Source organism: Jaculus jaculus, chromosome 15 (genome assembly GCF_020740685.1).
Source record: "Jaculus jaculus isolate mJacJac1 chromosome 15, mJacJac1.mat.Y.cur, whole genome shotgun sequence".
Classification (NCBI taxonomy): domain Eukaryota; kingdom Metazoa; phylum Chordata; class Mammalia; order Rodentia; family Dipodidae; genus Jaculus; species Jaculus jaculus.
The window spans coordinates 68,427,334-68,450,950 of record NC_059116.1 but is presented as its reverse complement, the minus strand read 5'-3'; the positions used below and the strand labels follow the sequence as shown (position 1 = coordinate 68,450,950).

The 23,617-nt window shown below is 39.7% G+C and overlaps 1 protein-coding gene and 1 non-coding gene across 3 annotated transcripts in view; both read right to left on the bottom strand.

Moving 5' to 3' along the window:
- Upf2 (UPF2 regulator of nonsense mediated mRNA decay) overlaps positions 1 to 23,617 on the bottom strand; it is a 138,525-nt gene that overhangs the window by 18,788 nt on the left and 96,120 nt on the right. For both annotated transcript variants that reach the window (XM_004662373.3, XM_045134965.1), the window contains exons 12-16: positions 21,540 to 21,725; positions 15,498 to 15,701; positions 13,839 to 14,114; positions 10,884 to 11,067; positions 3,237 to 3,373 (exon numbers count right to left, since the gene is read on the bottom strand). In XM_004662373.3, the coding sequence (XP_004662430.1) occupies positions 3,237 to 3,373; positions 10,884 to 11,067; positions 13,839 to 14,114; positions 15,498 to 15,701; positions 21,540 to 21,725 (987 nt within the window). The remainder of the gene's footprint in view (positions 1 to 3,236; positions 3,374 to 10,883; positions 11,068 to 13,838; positions 14,115 to 15,497; positions 15,702 to 21,539; positions 21,726 to 23,617) is intronic.
- On the bottom strand, positions 18,792 to 18,926 carry LOC123455195. The gene has a single exon (XR_006633744.1). It is a non-coding gene; the product is annotated as a small nucleolar RNA SNORA70 (small nucleolar RNA).

Genomic DNA, 23,617 nt, shown 5'->3' with positions numbered 1-23,617 from the left:
ATTAAAGGCATGCGCCACCATGCCCAGCTCCATGAGATGTATTTTTAAAGGTCCCAAGTGAGTGAAAACCTGATATTTATCTTTCTGGTCCTGCTTACTGCACATCACATAGTTTTTTAGTTCCACCTCTCTTTTATTTTGGAGAGAGAGAGAGGCACACACAGAGAGAGGGAGAGAATGGACACACCAGGGCCTTCAGCTGCTGCAACTGAACTCCAGAGGCATGCGCCCCCTTGTGCGCATGTGCAACGTTGCACTCTTGTGACACTGCATCTGGCTTACTTGGGACCTGGAGATTTGAACATGAGTCCTTAGACTTCACAGGCAAGTGCCTTACTGCTAAGCTAACTCTCTAGCCCTTGTTTGTTGTTTTAAACATTTTTTGATTTTTAATTTATTTATTTGAGAGGGGGAGAGACAAGAGAGAGAGAATATGGGCATGCCAGGGCTTTCAGCTGCTGCAAGTGAACTCCAGACACATGTGCCACCTTGTGCATCTGGCTTAAATGGGTCCTGGGGAATCAAGCCTGGGTCCTTTTGCCTTATAGGCAAGTGTCTTAACCATGAAGTCATCTCTCCAGCCCTCATGTTTGTTTTTAAGTGACAATAATATTTTAATGTGTAAGCATACCATAATTTCTGCCAAACACACAGAAATGACTATTTGAGGAGAAACAAATTATAATTATCAATTTGATTAATACACAGTGTGTGTATAAATACACACACACATATCATACCATATCCTGTAAATACATACAAATACATACAAATAAAAATTTTTTAAAACCCGTTATAGTCAGTGTGGTGATACACACCTTTAATCCCAGTACTAGGGAGGAAGAGATAAAAGAATTACTGTGAGTTCAAGGCCAGCCTGGAACTACAGAGTGAGTTCCGGGTTAACCTGGGCCAGAGTAAGAACCTACCTCAAAAAATTAAAAAGAAAGTCAGGTGTGGTGATGCACACCTTTAATCCCAGCACTTGGGAGGCAGAGGTAGGAGGATTTCTGTTATTTCAAGGTCACCCTGAGACTACATAGTGAATTCCAGGTGATTAAGGTACTTGCTTGCAAACAATAGGACCCAGGTTCCAAGATCCATATAAGCCAGATGCACAGAGGGAGGCATGCCTCTGGAGTTTGTGTGCAGTGGCTGGAGGCCCTGGTGTGCCCATTTTCTCAACCTCTCTCAAATAAATAAATAAAAATATTTTTTTAAATGTCAAAGAAAAATGTTTTCTTGCTTCCGTTTGTTGTTATAAAGATACTTAGTAAGCCAATTTAATTTACATTTTCTAATTTTTCTATAATAATTTCATTTTAAAAATAATATAATTTCATATATTATGCTTAAACCAATTATAGAAACATATTCCAGCTCTAATTATTCATTTTTTAAAATCTACTTCAAGGGAATTGTGAGGTTGGAAAAAGAAAGTGGTAACAAATAAATACGTAAACGTTCATTTCTGCTTCCTACACATACTAGCCAATACAATAGCCACACAATATTGACTATAATGCTGTTAACAATCATTAATTTTAACAGTGAAACTACTCACTGTGTAGTCAAATCATATCAGATGTTCACAAGCAATTACTAAATTTGAGAGCTTACCTCAAACATGGTGTTACAGATTTATACTTTTGTTTGTTTGTTTGTTTTTGTTTTTTGAGGTAGGGTCTCACTCTAGCCCAGGCTGACCTGAAATTCGCTATGGAGTCTCAGGGTGGCCTAGAACTCACGGCGATCCTCCTACCTCTGTCTTCCGAGTGCTGGGATTAAAGGCGTGTGTCACCATGCTCGGTTTTTTTAAACTATTTTTAATTCTATAATTTAAACATATATAAAGGTAGAAAGAATAGTGTGGTGGATCCCTACTTACCCATTACACAACTGAACTAGTACTAGCTCCTGGTCGGCTTTATTTCCTCTATACTCCTCACCACTCCTCAATTCACCTCAAGATCATAAAGCAAACCCTACACATTCTTCTCTTTTATTTTGATGGGACTTTTAAACTTATACCAATTTGGAATAAAAAAATTGGCAGAATCAAAACTGTATAGTTGAAATTAAATTTCAGTAGATCAAAAATGGCATGAGAGCTGGGTGTGGTGGCGTACACCTTTAATCTTAGCACTCAGGAGGCAGAGGTAGGAGGATCGCCATGAGTTTGAGGCCACCCTGAGACTACATAGTTTATTCCATGTCAGTTTGAGCAAGAGTTTGACCCTACCTTGAAAAACAACAAAAAAAGGAAAGGTAAGAAAGCCAGGTGTGGTGGCACATACCTTTAATTCCAGCACTTGGGAGGCAGAGGTAAGAGGATCACCATGAATTGGAGGCCATCCTGAGACTACACAGTGAATTCTAAGCCAGCCTACTGTGAGACAAACAAACAACAGCCCCCCCCCCCAAAAAAAAAGCTGGACATGGTGGTGCACGCTTTTAATCCCAGCACTTGGGAGGCAGAGGCAGGAGGATCACCATGAGTTGGAGGCTAGCCTGAGACTACATAGTAAGTTCCAGGTCAGCCTGAGCTATAGCATACCTTGAGTGGGGGGGGTGGTGGAAGAGGCTTCCTATACAAAGCCCAGCTTAAAACACAAGATTTTTAAAAGGACTAGAACAATGTCTTAGCAGTTAAGGCACCTGCCTGCAAAGCCCAAGGACCTAGGATCAATTCCCCAGGACCCACAAAAGCCAGATGCAAAAGGGGGCACACATATCTGGACTTCATTTGTAGCCCTGGCACACCCATTCATTCTTTCTCAAATAAATAAAAATAAAATAAAAGAATCTTGGCTCCGGCTGGAGAGATGGCTTAGTGGCTAAGGTGCTTGCCTGTGAAACTTAAGGACCCAAGTTCAATTCCCCAGTACTCACATAAAAGCCAGATGCACAAGGCAGCACATGCATCTGGAGTTCATCTGCAGTGGCTAGAGGGCCTGGTGCACCTATTCTCTATGTGTGCCCCTCAACTCTCCAATAAGTATTTTTTAAAATCTTGGTTCAATCAAAAAACTTTTCTAGCTGGATGTGGTGGTGCACACCTTTAATCCCAGTACTCAGGAGGCAGAGGTGGGAGGATCACCATGAGTTCAAGGCCACCCTGAGACTACATAGTGACTTCCAGGTCTGTTTAGGCTAGAATGATACCCTACCTTGGAAAAACAAAAATAAAACCTCTTCTACACATGCAGCCACATGTTATAAAGAAAGGCCACTACCTCTTCCTCTGGCTCGTTTACTTCGCTTTCATTTCCAGACTGTTCTTCTGTTTCAGCTCCTTCTTCTTCCTCCTCATCCTCTTCAAGATTCTCCCCTTCTGTCATAGAATCTTTAGACTCTTTATCATTTACCAGGCCTTGCGGACAAAATGTGAAAATACATTACAAAGATATAGGCTAGTTTCCTATATTGTAGCATTTACAGTACGAAGCTGATAATAGCTAGTTTCTCAGATCAAAGGTAAAAGATCACGAGTGACAACCATTGTAAGAAACACTGTCAAAACTATGTGCTCAGAACTGAAGCTTACGATAAAGGAGCACCTCACGTGTCTTAGCCATTGGCATAAAAGAAAATAGTGTGTATGCATGTAACATGCACCTTTCCCTTTTGTTACAGGATAAAATGCTTACCAATCACCCTGCTTAATCTCAGCTTCAGGTAAAGACAGGGCCAGGACCACACTCGACACACAATATTTCAAGAACCTCTCAGACTCCAAAGAAATAAAATGTCACTTTAACTGAGAAATTACACTCAGCTATCCATCTGAATGCACATTAAGACAAGGAAAGAGCAAAGAGACACAACAACTTTGTCACAAAGTGGCTTAATTATTTTTCTTCAGTAACAGCATTCTGTTCCTCAGGGAACTTCCTGGCCTGGATTGCTTCCATCTACGCATGTCCACACACATCTCCTTGCACAGTCAAGTTCTTTATTGCTGTTTGAATCTCAACCTATTCTCTCTCTGCTTTCAAGATAATGTATCTGAGTACAGACCACGGGAATAGACTTGAGGACCCTGACTTTGGGTCATGCAACTATAGCTACTTGATATTTGACAAAGGCAGGAACAATACAGGCTGGAAAAAAGATAACATCTTCAACAAATGGTGCTGGACAAACTGGAAAACCACATGCAGGAAACTGAAACTTGATCCATACATTTCACCATGCACTACACCCAAGTCCAAATGGATCAAAGACCTCAATATAAGACCAGAAACTCAAATACTACTGGAAGAAAATTTAGAAAGTACTTTCCATGATATAGAAATGGAAAAAGACTTCCTGAACAAAATACCAGTAGCTCACGATCCTGAACAGTCACTCAACCAATGGGATCACATGAAGCTGAAGAGTTTAACAGACAAGCATACAATAAGCAAAGCCAATAGATTACCCACAGAATGGGAGAAAATGTTTGTGGGTTATCCAACTGACAGAGGCCTAATCTCTAGAATCTACAAAGAACTCATAAATCTAAACTGTAAGAAGTCAAACACCCTGCTCACAAAATGGGGCAAAGAGCTGAACAGGCAGTTCACAGAGGAATAAATACAAATAGCAAGCACACAGTTAAGAAAATGTTCATCATCCTTAATCATCAGAGAAATGCAAATTAAAACAACTATGAGATTCCACCTTACCCCAATAAGGATAGCAAACATCAAAAAATCAAATGAAAATAAATGCTGGTGAGGATGTGGAGAAGTAGGAACACTCATCCACTGTTGGTGGGAATGTTGGATGGTACAACCACTTTGGAAAGCAATATGGAGACTCCTGAAAAAGCTGACTATAGAGATACCAACAGACCCAGTTATTCCCTTACTGGGCATCTACCCTAAAACCTTCAAACCACAGGCCAGAGAGATTTGCTCAACCATGTTTGTATCGGCTCAATTCATAATAGCTAAGAGCTGGAATCAACCCAGATGTCCGTCACTAGAAGAATGGATAACTAAGATGTGGTGGATCTACACAATGGAATTCTATACAGCAGTAAGAAAAAATGTCTCCCAGGCCTTCTACAGTTGGCAGAGACTCTTACTATCAGAAAGCATACTGCCTACAGAGACTTTGTTCATCCATCCTCTTTCTCAACAGAATATCCCATCATCTTTCCCAACTCAGCACAGGCTTTACCATCAGCAAGAACTATCACAGAATATTTCATTCTACTTTTTTTTTCTACTGCCTGTTCCTAGGGCACACGGAGACTCTAACATAGATCTTTACATCTGATTCTACATACTAGAATTTTAACAGAGGCCACAGATTGGCAAATATACAGTAAGTGATTAGTAAATACAAATTCATTCGCAGAATCTGAAAAGATTAGAGGAGAAAGCAGTTTGTCTGATGATGTGAATTAATCCTTTCATTTTATGAATAAGTACAGACAGTAAACCATGATAATTCCCTCCCCTACTCCTAATCTGCCTCTCAAATCCACCCTCCATTAAATCCCCTCCCCTGAAGGTCAGAATTTGAATACAATCTATGGGCTAGAGAGCTGGCTTAGCAGTTAAGGTGCTTGCCTGCAAAGCCAGAGGACCCAGGCTCTATTCCCCAATACCCACATAAGCCAGATGCACAAGGTGGCGGATGTGTCTGGAGTTCGTCTGCAGCAGCTGGAAGCCCTGGCATGCACATTCTTTCTATCTGCTTCTTTCTCTCTCTCAAAATAAATAAATTAAAAAAAAATTTTTAAAGCCAATCTGTAATCTGCTAACTGTGTAAGAAAAATCAAGCTGTAGATGCTACGGAATCTGTCAATGTAAACAATGCATGTGAAGACATACAAAGGACACAGAAAGCAAGATATAAACGATAAGACAACAAAATTCAGAATATTAAAATGTCTATTTGTGGAACAAAATAAAATCCTTCAACATGAACTGCTTTGTCACTCTGTCTGCCTGTCCATAACAGAAACAGTAATTGTAATGCCTCTGTATAGATTGTTTTAACTTGTAGTTCTCTGTTTAAACATTTTCCCCAGTTACTGAAAAGTCGTAACAAGCATGGTTTAGAATCCTGTCTTGCACATTTAGCCAGTGCTTTAGTTTGCTCTTCATTATCTGCATCATCCTGGCAAATATCCATACTTAGCAGGAACACCGATTTCTCCTACTTAAAGACACCATGCTCACTTATCCATAGGGGCACTGCTCTATTTTATCATCAGTTTGCCTACTTGGCATGGAAATAATTTTTCTTGCAATTATTTCTCATTGTATGAAAGATTTCTGTTTTGTTTGGACAGGGTCCCCTTTATACTCAGGTTGGCCTTGGCCTCCTCAGTGCTATGATCATAGGGTGTATCATCACAACAAGGTTATATGAAAAACAACACCCCAACTTGTTATTTTTGTATCACTTTAAATATTATGAACATTAGCACTTCTTCAGATATTTGATAAATAGCTAGATCCTTTTTTTTTTCTGAGGTAGGGTCTCACTCTAGCCCAGGCTGACCTGGACTTCACTATGGAGTCTCAGGGTGGCCTTGAACTCACGGTGATCCTCCTACATCTGCCTCCCAAGTGCTGGGATTAAAGGCGTGCGCCACCATGCCCAGCATACATCCATTTTTAACCTTTTAAAAATAAATATAAATTTGAACCCATATGGTTCAGCTGTTTCCTTTACCCATCCTTTCAGCCTTCCTTCCTCCCCACCCTCTCATTTTGTTTGTTTTGTCTTGTTTTTAGCAATATTGGATATTGATCACAAACTCTGAGCATGCCAGGCAGGCACTCTACCACTGAGCTATATTCCCAGCCCACTTTATCCTCTTTTTAAGAGTCCTAGATCTGAGTGTTATAAATTGTTCCATATTTAATTAGAACTACTTCCGGACCTTTAACTCATACTAATTTTATTTAGAACTTATGGAATATCCATTTTGCTTTTCTCCACATGACTTTTTTTTTTATTTTTACCTCTTTCATTTCTGGTCTTTGCAATACTAGCATATTATAATTCACTCATAATCATCTGTTCATTATTATTTTTGATTTGTTTATAATTTAAGAAGCTATCTTAAACAGTATATTCTATCTACCTTAAGGAAGTCAGTGGCTCACTAAAAAGCAACACAAATGATGTTATTTCCAATCATGTAAAACTGGAAGCAATAGAAAAGTCAAACAAACAGGGTCAAATAATTACAGCGCAAATACAATCTATTAGAAAACAAAGACTTGGAGACTGAGCAATGGCTCAGTGGTTGTGTTTCCTGCATTAATTAAGCATGAGGGCCTGGGACCACCTGAATTCAATTCCCTCAAGACCCACTTAAAAACTGCATACCTTTAAATCCAGTCCTATGGGGAGCAGAGATGGAGAATGGCTGAGGCTTACAAAAAAATGGCAAGCTCTACAATCAGCAAGAGACTCTAGCAATCAGCCTCAGGATGCTAGGATGAACCTCCAGACCAGACACAGTTTATGGGAACAAGAAGAGATTTACTGAAGCTTATAGATCCAGATGAAATTCCATAATTGTGGAAGAAGTTGGTCACCTTTCACAGGACCAAGCAGAAAGAGAGCGAGCAAGCACGCAAGCAAGCCAAAAGCCACCATAGACACTATAAGCAAGTACTCTTCAGGAACTCCAAGCAGAACTCAGCACTTTGTTTATCTTTAAACTTGAACTCCAAATCCATCCCCACACCTTAGGGCTGGAACCTCCCACAATGTCGCATCCTCCAGTCAGGTGCCTGGAGATCCAAATGGCAAGCTTTTAATAAACTTCTAAATCAATTGGGGGCATTTATTCAAACCACCAGACTCCATCTCACGAAAAACACACTAGTAAGGGATAGAGAGCAGGGGATAACTGACATTCTGCCATCACATCAGCAGATACTTGATGCACACCATACACAAACCGGACCACACACAATATGCACAGGTCGAAACAAAACAAACAAACAAACAAAACACCAGGCTAGGGAGATAGCTCAGTGGTTAAAGGTGCTTGCTTTCAAAGCACACTGGCCCAGGTTGAATTCCCCAGTACCCATGTAAAGCCAGATGCACAAAGTGGCACATACACCTGGTATTTGCAGCAACAAAAGGCCCTGGTGTGCCCATTCTCTTTCTCTTTATCTGTTGGCAAATAAATGAATAATAATAATAAAAAAAAAAGCCGGGCATGGTGGCGCATGCCTTTAATCCCAGCACTCGGGAGGCAGAGGTAGGAGGATTGCTGTAAGTTCAAGGCCACCCTGAGACTCCATAGTGAATTCCAGGTCAGCATGGGCTAGAGTGAGACCCTACCTCGAAAAACAAATAACAACAACAAAACAATGACTTAAATATGTGATAGCAGGGAAAAGATTCACAAATTCAGTAAAACCAATCATTATAAAACTCCAAAAACTATGAAAAGATTTTTAAAAAAAGAACACAGGTCAAAAATAGGTATACAGACTTTGTAGTGAATTCCAGCCTGGGCTAGACCTTACCTCAATAAACCAAAAAAATAAAATAAAATGAAATAAGAATAGGCATACAGGGCTGGTACAATGGCTCAGCAGTTAAAGGCCCTTTCTTGCAAATTCTGATGGCCTGGGTTCCAGTCACTAGTACCCATGTAAAGCCAGATGCACAAGGTGGTGCATGCACCTGGAGTTGGTTTGCAGTGGCAGGAGGCCCCAGAGTGCCCATCCATCCATCCTTCATCCCTACCTACCACTCTCACCATCTATCTCAAATTAATAAGTATGAGTACATATCATCTTTCTATATGAAATATTGGGGACTTTTTTCCTTGTAATTTTCAAAATTACTGCAATAAGTATTATCTGCAATAATATTTTATATTATTTAAGAACACAAAGAAATGTTTTTACTATTTTTCCATTAGCTCTAATCTTAGCATTGGATGCTGTAACAACTAAAGTGAGATGATATATTGTTAAGCACTTGGAAACAAAGAAACCATCATCTTATGGCTCAACAGAAAATTTATTTGAAATATGTTTTTCTGCATACATCCTCTTCCTAGTACTTAGATTCTAAAACCAGGGACAACGTGGGTGCAGAATTTGACTGAAACTGCCAACATCTTTAGAATTTCCTTTACAAAGGATGACTTGTTTTTCCTTTTCCAAGTTCCCTGTTAAGAAGTTCAAATCTGAGGTTGGAGAAATAGCTTAGTGGGTTGAGGTGCTTGCTTATAAAGCCAAAGGACCCAGGTTCAATTCCTTACAATCCATGTAAACCAGGTGCCTAAGGTGGCACGTCTGGAGTTCATGTGCAGTGGTTAGAGGCCCTGATGTGTCCATTCTCTCTACCTCTCTCTTCTCTGCCTCTTTCTCAGTAGTTAAAAACAATTAATTAATTAACAAAATGAAGCCCAAATCCTTTAACCGCTACTCAGCAAAGGACAGAGCAGTGTTCCTGTCACTTGTGCCCCTCCACAACATACCACTTAGGAAAGTTTCTGGGCACGTGGATATGACTGAACAAGTTCAAAGCATACAAAGTAAGTGAAATAAGTAAGCTGGCAATATTTTGCTTGAAATGATAAATTTCTTAGAAATCTAAAAGGCAAAAGCAGTTAGGTAACTTAGGCTAAGGTTCAAAAGCCAGGGGATCACCTAAGCTTTTATGAATTGGGTAGTAGGAAAAGTAAGTACTTGTACAATCAGTAGCAGAAGCTTTAAAAATACAGCAAGTATATTCACTAAAAGAGGACTGACCACTGGAGATGGATGCAATATTTAATATAACAGTGTAAGGGGGCATCACTTATACCTTTATCACAAAAAAACTGGTTCTGGAGACATGCAAGGTAGTAAATAAATAATCAAAATAATTGAAGACAAAGATATACCTGAGCGCGTGTGGTGGTGCCTGCCTTTAATCCCAGCACTTGGAAGGCAGAGGTAGGAGGATTGCTGTAATTCAAGGGCAGCCTGGCACCACAGAGTGAGTGCCAGGTCAGCCTGGGCTAGAGTAAGACTCTATTTCAAAAAAATCCAAAAGAAAAAAGAAAAAAAACAGCACTTGGGAGGCAGAGGTAGGAGGACTGCCATGAGTTCAAGGCCACCCTGATACTACATGGTGAGTTCCAGGTCAGTCTGGGCCAGAGTGAAACCCTACCTTGAAACACTCTCCCACTCAAAAAAGAAAAAAGGTGCATGATATACCAAGTGCTAAGAAATAATTTTAAAAGTGGCTTAGTAGTCTGAAAACACTTATAGTCACTTAGAAAGGACCATAATAAAACTGGCTAAGAACTATTAGCACACAAACTAGACTGGTATGGCTAGACCTTGTACCTGGATCTATTGACAAAACTAGCAGAGGTTCCTAAAGTCCAACAGGGGAATATTCAAAAACTAACTCTTCCCTAAGAACCACCTAGCCAAGCAGATAAGATTTAGTGGTACATTTTCTCTAGACTTCATAAACAGAGGCAACTCTGGTAGTGAATAAGGTATTAAATTTCATAAAGTAGTTTCAATTTACAATAGGTATATTCATAAGCCTTCACATTCTTAGGAAATAATACCTATTGAGTGACTATGAATACACACACATACACACACAATGTGCTTTAAGTGAAAAGTACCTTCATTAGCAACCAAAGTAAGAGAGGCTGACAGGACTGTGGTTTTCATCACTGTCACCCGCTTAAAGTCCTGCCTGTTATTCCAGTTTGAGATTACTTAGTAAAACCAACCAGGTCACACAGGTCTCACTTAAAATCTATATGCAGTGCTTAACATAAAAAAATGAAAAGTCTAAAAATTGCAAAACTCTGGTAACATTAAAAAGCAAATTCCAGAAACAATCTGCCCAACTAACCTTAATTTTCTCTCTGCAATTAATTTGCTTACCTAGTTTTATTAAGAATTCTCGTTCCAAGTCTTGTACCTGCCTGATGGATTCTTCCAGAGAATTACAGAGTTTGATCTTTGGTCTTAGCAGTTCTAGTGTATCACTGATCATGTAATCTATATCAATAGGAAATGGATGGTCTTTTGTCCAAACCTCCAAACTTTTCTTCCACCAAACATAACGCTGATAATAAATGAAAAATAAATTTAGCTATGAAAAATTAGTAACAAAAACATATTAAATGAACTGTATTGTGATATTACCTAGCTACAACTTAACTAAAGATAAGACACTATATACGAAACCTAAAATTTTTATTAATGGTCTACAGCACTAATCTTCCTTCCAATTATTTCCTTCTATCTATATCACTTTTGAGACACTTGGTCATTTTCAAAATCTTTTTATTCTGACTATAATACATTTTTTAAAAGACAATGTAAAATTATACATAAAATACATTTTTCAAGTACTCTGAAACAAAGCAGAAACCCTACTTCAATAACCCAAACAGGGTTTACACACTGTCATAGTTCTGGAAATTTTCCTCATTTTTTTCCAGGCTACATACTTTGATTTAAAAAAAAAAAAGAGGTCAAGAAAGTATCTGCAGATATGATTTAGTAAAAATCTACAAATCAGTAACAAACATTTACTGAACAGCTACTGGGTATGGCACTAAGAACACACTTCCACCTCTACTCCTAGCCAGGTGCCCTCATTTTATTTTGCTCTTGCTCTAATTCCCAAGTCTATACTGACCAGCAGCCCAAGTTAAGCATACAGATATTCTCTATGCACCTTGCTTTTCCTCTCCAACTTGTCCTAGTCTCTTGCTATTCAAAGTGTGGCTTCATAAAGAAACTTTCTAGAAATGTGACTCACAGCCCCTGTTTGAGATTCACTGAATCAAAATCTGCATCTTAATAATATCCCCAGGTGATACACATGCACATTCAAGTTCACCACTGTTCCAGGTGATCTTTTTTACCTACCTTAAAACTTAACTGTACACGCTGCATTCTAGGGACTACCTCACCTGAGAGAACCTATTCTCTATGTTCTAGGAAAAAATCAATAACCTCACCTTCAAGGCCTCACTTATTTTGGACTCCCAGTCCCTACATATATCTCTGCCATATTTTCCTGTTAAATTAATTTGTTTGTAATTTATGCTCCTGAATCTTTCTGCGTGGCTCTTTTCTCACAGTCTGAGAGGCAGAATTCAGGTAAGGGATTCTCTTCTAAAGGAGAGTCTTGGGCTGGAGAGATGGCTTAGCGGTTAAGCGCTTGCCTGTGAAGCCTAAGGACCCCGAGGCTCGGTTCCCCAGGTCCCACGTTAGCCAGATGCACAAGGGGGCGCACGTGACTGGAGTTCGTTTGCAGAGGCTGGAAGCCCTGGCGTGCCCATTCTCTCTCTCTCCCTCTATCTGTCTTTCTCTCTGTGTCTGTCGCTCTCAAATAAATAAAAAAAAAATTAAAAAAAAATAAATAAAGGAGAGTCTTACTTTAGATACTGATAGCTAGACATTTCGGAGCAAAACGGTGATTCTGAATACAGTCTCCAGCTTAAGGTACTCCTTCCATACAACGTGGAATCTGACTCTCAGTCTGCAATCCCTTTTCCCAACACTTCATAAAACAAGGCATTGACAAATTGAAGGTAAGGGGCATAAGATAGTTAACAAAGTTCAACTGCACAAGAGTATTTAGTCCCAACTCAATACCAGCCATTAAGTGCATGTACTTCCGATGCCTCAAGTTATAGTAATCTACTTTCTTCTAGGGAGTTAAATGAAAATGCTAGAAAGTGTAACTGAACAGAATCAAATGCTGTTGATTTATTCAGCAACAACTTATTCACTTGATTGAGCAGATTTTAATCAGTACTTGTAAAATACTGTGTTTTATGGGAAATATTTATTAGGATCCAACCAATCAACCTACAAGTTAACTTTTGGGATACAAACTCTATACAAGTTGTACAATTATCCCTGCATCTGCATTGAATTTAGTTTATACTGTACCTGTTCCAAACCACATTTGCAGAATCAAAATAAATATAAAAAGCACAACCCAAGTGTTTATTAATAAGAGTATGACTTAAAAATCCCAGAACCTTTGGCTAGAGAGATGGCTTAGCGGTTAAAGGTACTTGCTTGCAAATCCTGCTGGCCTAGGTTAGATGCCCCAGTACCCACGTAAAGCCAGATACAGAAAATGGCTCATGTGTCTAGAGTTTGTTTGCAATGGCAAGAGGCCCTGGTATGCCTGTACACATACAAACTCTAGGTCTGCCACTTTCTCTCTGTCTATCACTCTCTTAAATTAATAATTAGAAAAAACAATTCCAGTACGTGAGAGGTGAGGGAAGAAGGATTAGGAGTTCAAGATCACCCTTCTCTACACTGCAAACCTAAGGCTAACATGGGCTACATGAGACCTTGATTCAAACTAACGGGGTTGTGTAAAAAAAGAAGATTAGTTATCTCAAACACTGTAATCCATAAATTATTATTCTTGATTCGTAGTCTGTAAAAAATAATTAACAATATTAATAATCATTTCCAATCACAAATATTGCAAGAAATTAGAATACAGACCCAATTAGATTTTTTGTTGTTGTTGTTGTTGTTTTGTTTTTTGGCGTTGAGGGGTAAAGTCTCACACTGATCCAGGCTGACCTACAGAATTCACTGTGTAGTCTCAGGCTGGCCTCAAATGCACAGTGATCCTCCTACATCTGCCTCCCAAGTGCTAGGATTAAAGGCATGCACCACCACTCCCGGTCTCCATGACAAATTTTAAAATCTCTAAAAGCATTCTTATGTAAATAATAACTGTAACCTAATTGTGAACATATCCTGTATGAATGGAATATCATTTATTTGCTAAAATTTTTATAGTAAATGTAATGTATTAACGATGCCAAACTGCATATTATGTTTATATACCTGAAAATATACAAGGAAGCAGTCAAGTTTTCGTTTACTGGAACCTCTGTCAAAGTACTGGCCACAGGTATCCAAAATAGTACACACTAGTCTAATTCTGAAAAGATGCTCAGGAGGGTCCAGTGAACTTGGAGAACCATCAGAGTTGACACCAAATGAAGTAAAAGAATAAAGAGTTCTGAAAATAACCGCTGATTCCACCATTCTGTAATTATAAAGTTCTCCTAAGAACTTGGCACTACTAATACGCCTCTGGTTAAATTTAGGTTGATTAACCTGAAAAACAAAACAAAACAGCCCTCAGATTTGCATTAAAGAGTAGCAATGTAGAGGAAAAGGTAGATTCTAACAGTGTTCTACTCAATGGACATAGAAACAACAATGATTTCTTTACGCCTTGTTTAATACAGTTCCTTTCACTCTTCCTCAGAAATGGCTATCTTTAAAATGTTCAAAAGTAGCCAGTGAGGTGGTGCATGCCTTTAATCCCAGCACTTAGGAGAATCAGTATGAGTTTGAGGCCATACTACATAGTGAATTTCAGGTCAGCCTGGGCTAGAGCAAGACCAGGACCCTGCCTCAAAAAAAACCAAAACACAAAACAAAACAAAAAACACCAAAAGAATGTCCAAAAAGGGATGGAGGCATGACTCAGTAGTTAAAGGCATTGTGCTTGCAAAGCCTAACAGCCTGAACTATAGTTCCCTAGTACACACATAAAGCCAGAGTGGCACATGTGTCTGGAGTTTGTCTGCTGGACCTAGAGGCTCTGGCATGCCCATTATCTTCTTTCTCTCTCGATAAATAAAAAATATGTTAAAAAATAAGGCCAGGCATGGTGGCACATTCCTTTAATACCAGCACACAGGAGGAGGAAGAGGTAGGAGGACTGTTGTGAGTTTGAGGCCAGCCTGTTACGCAGAGTGAGTTCTAGTTCAGCCTAGGCTAAAATAAGATCCTACCTCAGAAAAGCCAATAAATAAATAAATAAAATAAAAATGTTCAATAAAAAGAACATGTTAGCTGGGCATGGTGGTGCCCACCTTTAATCCCAGTACTTGGGAGGCAGAGGCAGGAAGAGCACTATGAGTCCAAGGCCAGCCTGGGCTATAGAGGGAGTTCCAGGTCAGCCTGGGCTACAGTGAGATCCTACCTCAAACAAACAAAATTGACCTACCATTAAATGAATTGTTTCTAAACAGTTACAATATAATTCTCTCTTTCAGCCTCCTATTTTCTTCATAATTTAAGAAGTAAGAAGCAAAAGTTGCTAGTAACATAAGTTTTATTTATAGTAAGAGGAAAGTACTTGTACAAAATTTTAATAAAATGATTAACTTTTTCTAATTTATAAGTTTATACATTTCTATGACTTAAGTCTCATTAGTAACCTAGAAATTATCAAAATTTAGCATAATCTGTCAAAATAAGTTTAACAGAGTTTTTTTTTAAAACTCAGAAAATAATCCAGTAATTATTTAAGGCTATAGTACGAAATCTAATATACAAGGGCTTATTAACAAATAACTAACTCCAAGGGAACAGTAGCAAATGATAGGGACAGTTTTTCAATTATAATTTTTTCAATAACAGGATTTACAAATTGTTTCTATTCTTCACAAACTCCAACACAATGACTACAAAGGACACCCTTGTTACCTCCATTCCCAATCGAATGTCTTCTAAAACTCCATCCACAACATGGATCCCCACATCCTCTTGGTAGAGTACTAGTCCTGCTAAGAGGTTGGCTACACAATGAATACTATTATATTTCACATTCCAGATGTTTATCATACAACAAATAACATAGTCTTTTACTTCTTGGTCCTGCCAGGGCAATTTTCGCATCTGTCTCAAAACCTAAATGAGGAGAATTTGGTTTAAATTATTAAAGAAGCACATAGTGATTTGAACAAATATTACAAGTACTTCATTATTATTGTACCGAGACATACAACTTTTGAAATAGGAAATATTTTGGAGAGTTTCTATCAGTCTCTTCACTTTAAATATAAGAGAAGTAGGATTAATCACAGCAAAATTTATTCTTATTTTTCCCTAGAAATTTCCTCATTTCCCCCAAATTTCTTAGCGCTTGCTGGCCTTTATCATACTATTAGTATATAGTCATACAGTCAACTCATTGAAAGAACCAGCCAAACCCTGCCAACTAAAAATAATGTTCTCGGGCTGGAGAGATGGCTTAAGCGGTTAAGATGCATGCCTGCAAAGCCTAAGGACCCAGGTTCGATTCTCCAGGTCCCATGTAAGCCAGGTGCACATGGTGGCACATGAGTCTGGAGCTCGTATGCAGTGGCTAGAAGCCCTGGTATGCTTATTCTCCTCTCCCCCATCTCTTAAATAAATAAAAATAAATAAATAAAATAATAATGTTCTCCTTTGTGCATTCTTTGATACAAACAATTTTGCTTGCTTAAAAAGATTATCAATTATCAACAAATAAGCCTTAGGTCAGACCAATGGAACTGAGTGAAAGACCTAAAAGCTGCAGAGATAGTTAAGTGGTTAAAGGCACTTGTTTGCAAAGCTTAACAGCCCAGGTTCAATTCTCCAGCACCCACATAAAGTTGCTCACAGGTCAGACTCATTTTTAACAGCAAAAAATCCTGTCTCAAAGATGGAACAAAGACAATTCTGAATTCTGTGGCACTTCATCCCCCTTCCCCAAATTGGTAATTTAAGAAAAGAGCTTTAGGGCTGGAGAGATGGCTTAGCAGTTAAAGCACTTGCCCGCAAAGCCCAAGAATTCATGTTCAATCTTCAGGTAAGCCAGATGCACAGTGACGCAAGTGCCTGGAGTTTGATTGCAGTAGCTGAATAGCCTTGGCACACCCATTCTCTCTCTCTCTCTCTCTCAAATAAGTAATGAAAAAAAGAGCTTTAGGCAGGCATGGTGGCACACACCTTTAATCCCAGCATTTAGGAGACAGAGGTGGGAGGATCACAGTGAGTTCGAGGTGACCCTGAGACTACACAGTGAATTCCAGGTCAGTCTGAGCTAGAATGAGACCCCACCTCAAAAAAAAAAAAAAAAAAAAAAGGAAGGCCTAAAAAAATCAATCAATCAATAAAGGCCTAGCCAGGAATGGTGGTGCACATCTTTAATCCCAGTACTCAAGAGGCAGAAGCAGGAGAATCACTGTGAGTTCAAGGCCACCCTGAGACTACATAGTGAATTCCAGGTCAGCCTGAGCTAGAGTTTAGCCTGTGAGCAACTACCTTGAAAATTCAAAAACAAAAAAAAAGGAAGGCCTAAAAAAAATAAGCCTATACAACTACAGCCACCTAATCTTTGACAAAGTGTCATAAAAAGAGTGAGGGAAAACCCTCTCTTGAGCAAATGGTGCTGAGAAAACTACTCAGAATCTACATATAGAAGACAAAAACGGAATCCCTATCTCCGCTCATAAAAATCATTTCAAAATGTAAACAGTGGTTGGAAGAAACTGTTCGATGAAAAAAACCCAAAGCATTTCAGGATGTAGGCATAGGAAAGACTTTCTGAGAAGGACTCAAATAGCACAGGAAATAATTTGAAGAACTGAAAAATGGGATTACATGAATCAAAAGACTTCTGCAAAGCCAAGGAAATAATCAACAGTGAAGATACAGCCTGTAGAAAGAATCTTTGCTAACTGTACGTTCAACATGGAATTAATATCTAAAATATTTTTTGTTTTGTTTTGTTTTTCAAGGCAGGGTCTCACTCTAGCCCAGGCTGATGTCTCAGGTTGGCCTCAAACTTACAGGGATCCTCCTAGCTCTTCCTCCTGAGTGCGGGGATTAAAAGCATGTGCCACCACACCCGGCTAAAATCTATTTTTTAAAGTCCAAAAATGAAATATGCACACATACAAAAAAAAAAAAAAATCTTCAGGGATGCAGAGATGGCTTAGCTGTTAAGACACTTGCCTACAAAGCCTAAGAACCAACATTCAATTCCCTAGTACCCATGTAAGCCAGATGTACAAGGTGGTGAATGCAACTGGGATTCATTTGCAGTAGCTGGAGGCCCTAGCATGCCCAATTTCTCTATCTACCTCTTCCCCCCCCCTTCCTCTCTCAAATAAATAAATACTTTTTAAAAATTCAAATCAATATATAGGCCAATGAGCTGAAAAGAAAATTCTCAATATAAAATACAAATGGTCAAGGCTGGAGAGATGGCTTAGTGGTTAAGGTGCTTGCCTACAAAGCCAAAGGAGCCAGGTTCAATTCCCCAGTACCTATGTAAGACAGATACACAAGGGGGCACATGTGTCTGGAGTTTGTTTGCACTGGCTATAGGCTCTCACACATCCATTCTCATCTGCCTCTCTCTCAAATAATTTTGTTTGTTTGTCTTTGTTTTTCAAGGTAGGGTTTCACTCTAGCTCAGGCTGACCTGGAATACTATGTAGTCTCAGGGTGGCCTCAAACTCATGGCAATCCTCCTGCCTCTGCCTCCTGAGTGCTAGGATTAAAGGCGTGCAACAGCACACTTGGCTTAAATTTTTTTTAACTTACTTTTTTTTATTATTTATTTGAGACAGCGAGAGAGGCAGAGAAAGAGAGAGAGCTAATGGGCACTCCAGGGCCTTCAGCCACTGCAAATGAAATCCAGATGGGTGCGCCCTCTTGTGCACATGTGTGACATTGCATACTTGTGTAACCACACGTCTGGTTTACATCAGACCTAGAGATTCGAACATGAGTTCTTAGTCTTTGGAAGCAAGTGCCTTAACCACTAAACCATCTCTCCAGCCCTTTTCTTTTTGTTTTTCAAGGCAAGGTCTTGTTCTAGCCCAGACTGACCTGGAATTCACTTTGTATACAGTTTCAGGGTGTCCTTGAACTCATGGCAATCCTCCTACCTCTGCCTCCTGAGTGCTGGGATTAAAGGTGTGCGCCACCATGCCAGGCCTCCAGCAACCTCCTCCCCTTTTAAAAAACTGTCTCCAAGGTCCCTTACGCCATCCTGTATAATCAACTGGTTACATACACTACCCAGGAGGCTGCTGTTTGAAGCCATTGCACATCAGGCCACCATAAGGGAAGGAACCTGGTTGGCTTAATAGGCTGCAGACAGCCCTAATTTAAAAAAAGAAAAAAAAAAACTTACTTTTTTAAAATTTAAGAATGAGAGAGGGAGAAAGAAGCACAGAGAAAAGTTTTTTTAATGTGGTAGATACACTATAAGGAAAAATGAAATAACATTCACAGAAAAATGGATAGATTTAGAGACCATTATGCTAACTAAAATAAATAAGCCAGATTCAGAAAGACAATTATCACAGGTGCTCTATCATGCATGAAATTCAGATTTTACAGGTATGTGTGCATACATATATATGTATCTAAAGAAAGGACTCGGGAGTGGAGGAAGACATATAGAGGAAGAAGTAGGAAATAAAAGAGGGCAATGGGGGCTGGAGAGATGGCTTAGTGGTTAAGTGCTTGCCTGTGAGGCCTAAGGACCCCAGTTCAAGGCTCCACTCCCCAGGTCCCACGTTAGCCAGATGCACAAGGGGGCGCACGCATCTGGAATTCATCTGCAGTGGCTGGAGGCCCTGGTTCTCTCTCTCTCTCTTTCTCTCTCTCTCTCTCTCTCTGTGTGCCTCTTTCTCTGTCTGTTGCTCTCAAATAAGTAAATAAAAATAAACCAAAAAAATAAAAATAAAAAAAAAAGAGGGCAATGGAATACACGAGACATGAGAGCAGAAGGGGGGCTAAGCGGGGTTCAGAAGTGGAGCAACACGAGGGATGAGGGAGGAGGGAGTTCAGGAAGAACAAGGCTGACATGCCCGTAAGTAAATGCCACAGTGAAACCCACTACTTGCCAACTTACAAATGTTTTAAATCACTTAAGGAGGGCAGGCTGGGCATGGGGGCACATACATGCCTTTAATCCCAGCACGCAGGAGGCAGAGGTAAGAGGATTGCTGTGAGCTGGAGGTCAGCCTGGGGCTACAGAGTGAGTTCCAGGTCAGCCTGGGCTAGAGTGAGATGCTATCTTGAAAAACCAAGAGGACAGCACACTGGTGCACAACAACCTGCTTTCTCGTGTGTAAATGGGAGATAATACAAGCACCTGCACTTCACAGTTTACAACTAGAAGACGACAAGTTAAAATATGTGAACTAGCTAGGCATGGTGGCACACACCTTTTATCCCAGCACTTGGGTGGCAGAGGTAGGAGGATCACCACCATGAGTTCGAGGCCACCCTAAGACTACATAGTGAATTCCAGGTCAGCCTGAGCTAGAGTGAGACCCTACCTAGAAAACAAACAAAAAAAGTGAACTGCATAGGAAAGTGTCTGGCACAGTATAAATGTCCCATATACCAGCTTTACTACTTCAAAATTTCTATTATAACAAGATAATCAGCATACCTCTCCTTAAAATAAAATTCTTCCCACTTTTGCTATGAAATAAAATGGATTCCACTGGCAGACTGCAAACAATTCCTTTCATGACTATCTAGTCTATAAGCACAACACACTTTCAGACACTGAATATGCTCTTCTCTCACGTGCACTGGAAATGCCCAAGCTTTCACCACCACACAAACACCCTGCGCTTCCCAAATTCTTGGCCAATTCTAAAACTGTTTTGAGAAACTACCGCCTCTAGCTCTGGAAGACAATTTCAGTTGCAAAGGGACACTGTCATTCTTTACCACCTGGCATCAGCAGATGGCTCAGTGGGTAAAGCACGTGCTGTGGAAGCTCCCGGGCCTGAATTCAGCTCCCCACAACGCACACGAAGCTGGGTGGGTGGTGAACACTGTAAGCGTGGCTCCCCTCGGTGAGGTGGAATTGGACACAGAAGAATACCCAGAAGCTTGTGGGACAGCAAACACCAGTCAACAAGAGCCCTGCCTGAGACAAGGGGAAAGTGAGGGCCAACACCTGAGGCTGATCTCTGACTACCACCACCACCCACATACACAGAACAAGAGAGAGAGAGAGAAAGAAATTAAAAAAAAAGTTCTATATTGTATTAATCATGAACTTGTAGAGGTAACCAGGAAATGATCTGTTCGACATCTTAAAAGGAAAATTTTGAACGAGATGACTATAATAATTAAGTCAATGGTTCTTAACCTTTTGTAAGAATTGATCCTTCTTGAGACTCAAGAAGAAAGTAAGCAATCAGAATTATAAACTTTCAAAGGGATTGTGTACCACTGAAGGTTAAGACAAAATAATTCAACAAAAGCTCATTACAAAACACTAGACAGCTAGGAATATGGCTCAAAGGCAGAGTGCTTGCCTAGTATGCACAAGGTTGGCCTTGGACTGGTAATTTCAAACATATAAGCATCAAAATTATGTTTTTAAACTTATTTGAGAGAAAGAGGGAGGGAAAGAGGAAAAGAGAATGGGCTCACCAGAGCCTCCAGCCACTGCAAATGAACTCCAGCCACATGCGCCACCTTGTGCATTTGGCTTATGTGGGTACTGGGGAATCAAACCTGGCCTCACAGGTAAGCACCTTAACTGCTAAGTCATCTGATGAAAAGTTATCATACAAAGGAAAGAAAACACCATTCCCTAAATATTATCTAGTATCCTGTGAATCCTTTCTTAGATGACTTAAATAAAATCATTCATAACGGAACCTGACTCTACTACTCTCTCCTAGCATTTAAATAAGTGTGGTACTAACACTAATATAAAAGTGATCTAATTACCTTCTCCGTGGTAACTTTAGAGAGATCCTTGTACAAAAGTTTCCGGACATATTCCTGGAGAGGAGGACGTTTCTTTTTCACTGTCTTTTCAGCTGGAGGTGGGTTGCAATAGTAATATGCATTCTCTACCATTGTTACATACCGTGCATCAAGATGCATTGCTTGTTTCTTTCTCATCATTTGCTCCTGAAAGAAAATGTCCAAAGGGGAGGAGAAACAGTAGAGGGGAATGGTAATTAACAAAAATAAATTATATTTGAAAATGCCAGAATGACTATTACCTAAATCTCTGTATGCCAACAAAAAGTAAATTTTAAAAAGGAGGGGGGCTAGAGAGATGGCTTAGCAGTTAAGGCTCTTGCCTGTGAAGCCTAAGAACTCATGTTCAAATCTCCAGGTCCCACATAACCTAGATGCATAATGACACAAGCACACAATGTCATACATGTGCACAAGTGGGTGCATGCATTTGGAGTCCACAGTGGCTGAAAGCCTGGACGCACCCATTCTTACTCTCTCTCCCTCCCTCCCTCCCTCTCTCTCTCTCTCTCTCTCTCACACACACAAAATAATAAAGAAAAAAGAGCCAGGTATGGTGGTGCACGCCTTTAATCTCAACACTCGGGAGTCAGAGATAGGATCGCCTTGAGTTTGAGGCCACCCTGAGACTCCATAGTGAATTCCAGGTCAGCCTGGGCTATAGTGAAGCCCTACTTCAAAAAACCAAAAAAAAAAAAAAACAAAAAAAAAAAAAGGTTCAAATTAGCAAACCCTTCCACAATGCACAGAACAGTCCCCTCACAACAAATCTCATCTGATGTGAAATATCAACAGCACAGAGGCTGAAAAGTGTAAAGAAGATGATGGCAGACGAGATCTGTGCTTCTTGGTCACTCTTTAAGCTGCAGCTGAGCCACCCCAGACAAGTTCCAAGATCATGGGTGCTTCTCAGTTTTGTCTTTAGAAAGGTGTCACGTGTACCTAGTGTAGTGCTGAATGGCATGGGCTCCGAGGGGAGATGCCCTCAATTATCTACAGGACAGTCACCCCTAATTTGTATTCTTAGTCACTCACACATTTGAGCTTACAGTCAGGGTTAGTACAGGCTGGCAGAGGTCTAAGTCAAGTCATATTTGTAGCAAAGTTCTCTGAATATTTTATTGGATAAGACTCAAGGCCAAGTGCATTTAAACTAGTGTTTTCTAATAATGATTAGTAGCCAAGCAGTTAATTTACATACTTTGAAGAATATTTAGTGATTTTCTCCTTTTCTGCTTAAGTCTTACCACTAAGAACAGACGTTGGGAATAAAGAGGTCTTAGAATAAGATAGCCTTGATTTTGTGGCCCTCACACGTATATCACAGAAATAAATTCAGTCTCATAACTAGATGGTAAAATAGCACACATAAAACAACCCAATCATGACATCTGTAATACCGGCACTGATACAATGGCAGCCCATGCCAAGGAATTCCTCAGCCAGCACTCTCTTTAACCCTAACAGCAATATTCCCTCCACACATTTCTCTTGATCTTTTCCCCCAACATCTACAAGTAAATGCTTAGGCATCATCAATAAATGTAATATTACATACTAAATTTGATGACCACTTCAACATCCTAATTAGCTCAAAAATAACTTTTCTGTTGTGGTTTGAATGTAAAATCTTCCTTAGAGGGTTCTATGTGTGAATATTGGCTCCCAGATTCTGGTGGTGTTGGGGTGGGGTAGCCTTTAAGAGGTGCAACCTTGCTAGAGCAAGAAGGACCTGGTAGCAAGCATTAAGGTTTAATAACCTGGCCCTACTTCACTCTCCTGTTTACTGAATGTGGATACAATTTGACCAGCCACAACCTGTTCCTACCACAATGTCATCCCCACCACGGCAGACTATGGACCCTGGAAACATAAGTCAAATCAATTCCTTCTTCTTTCAAAGTATCTGGTCATCACAATGAGAAAAGTAATATATCGAACAAATTAATTTTTCTAGTTTATATTTTATTATTTTGAAACTTAATTTTATATTTTTAAGAGTATACTTTACATGCTTACAAGACATGTTAGTAAACGGG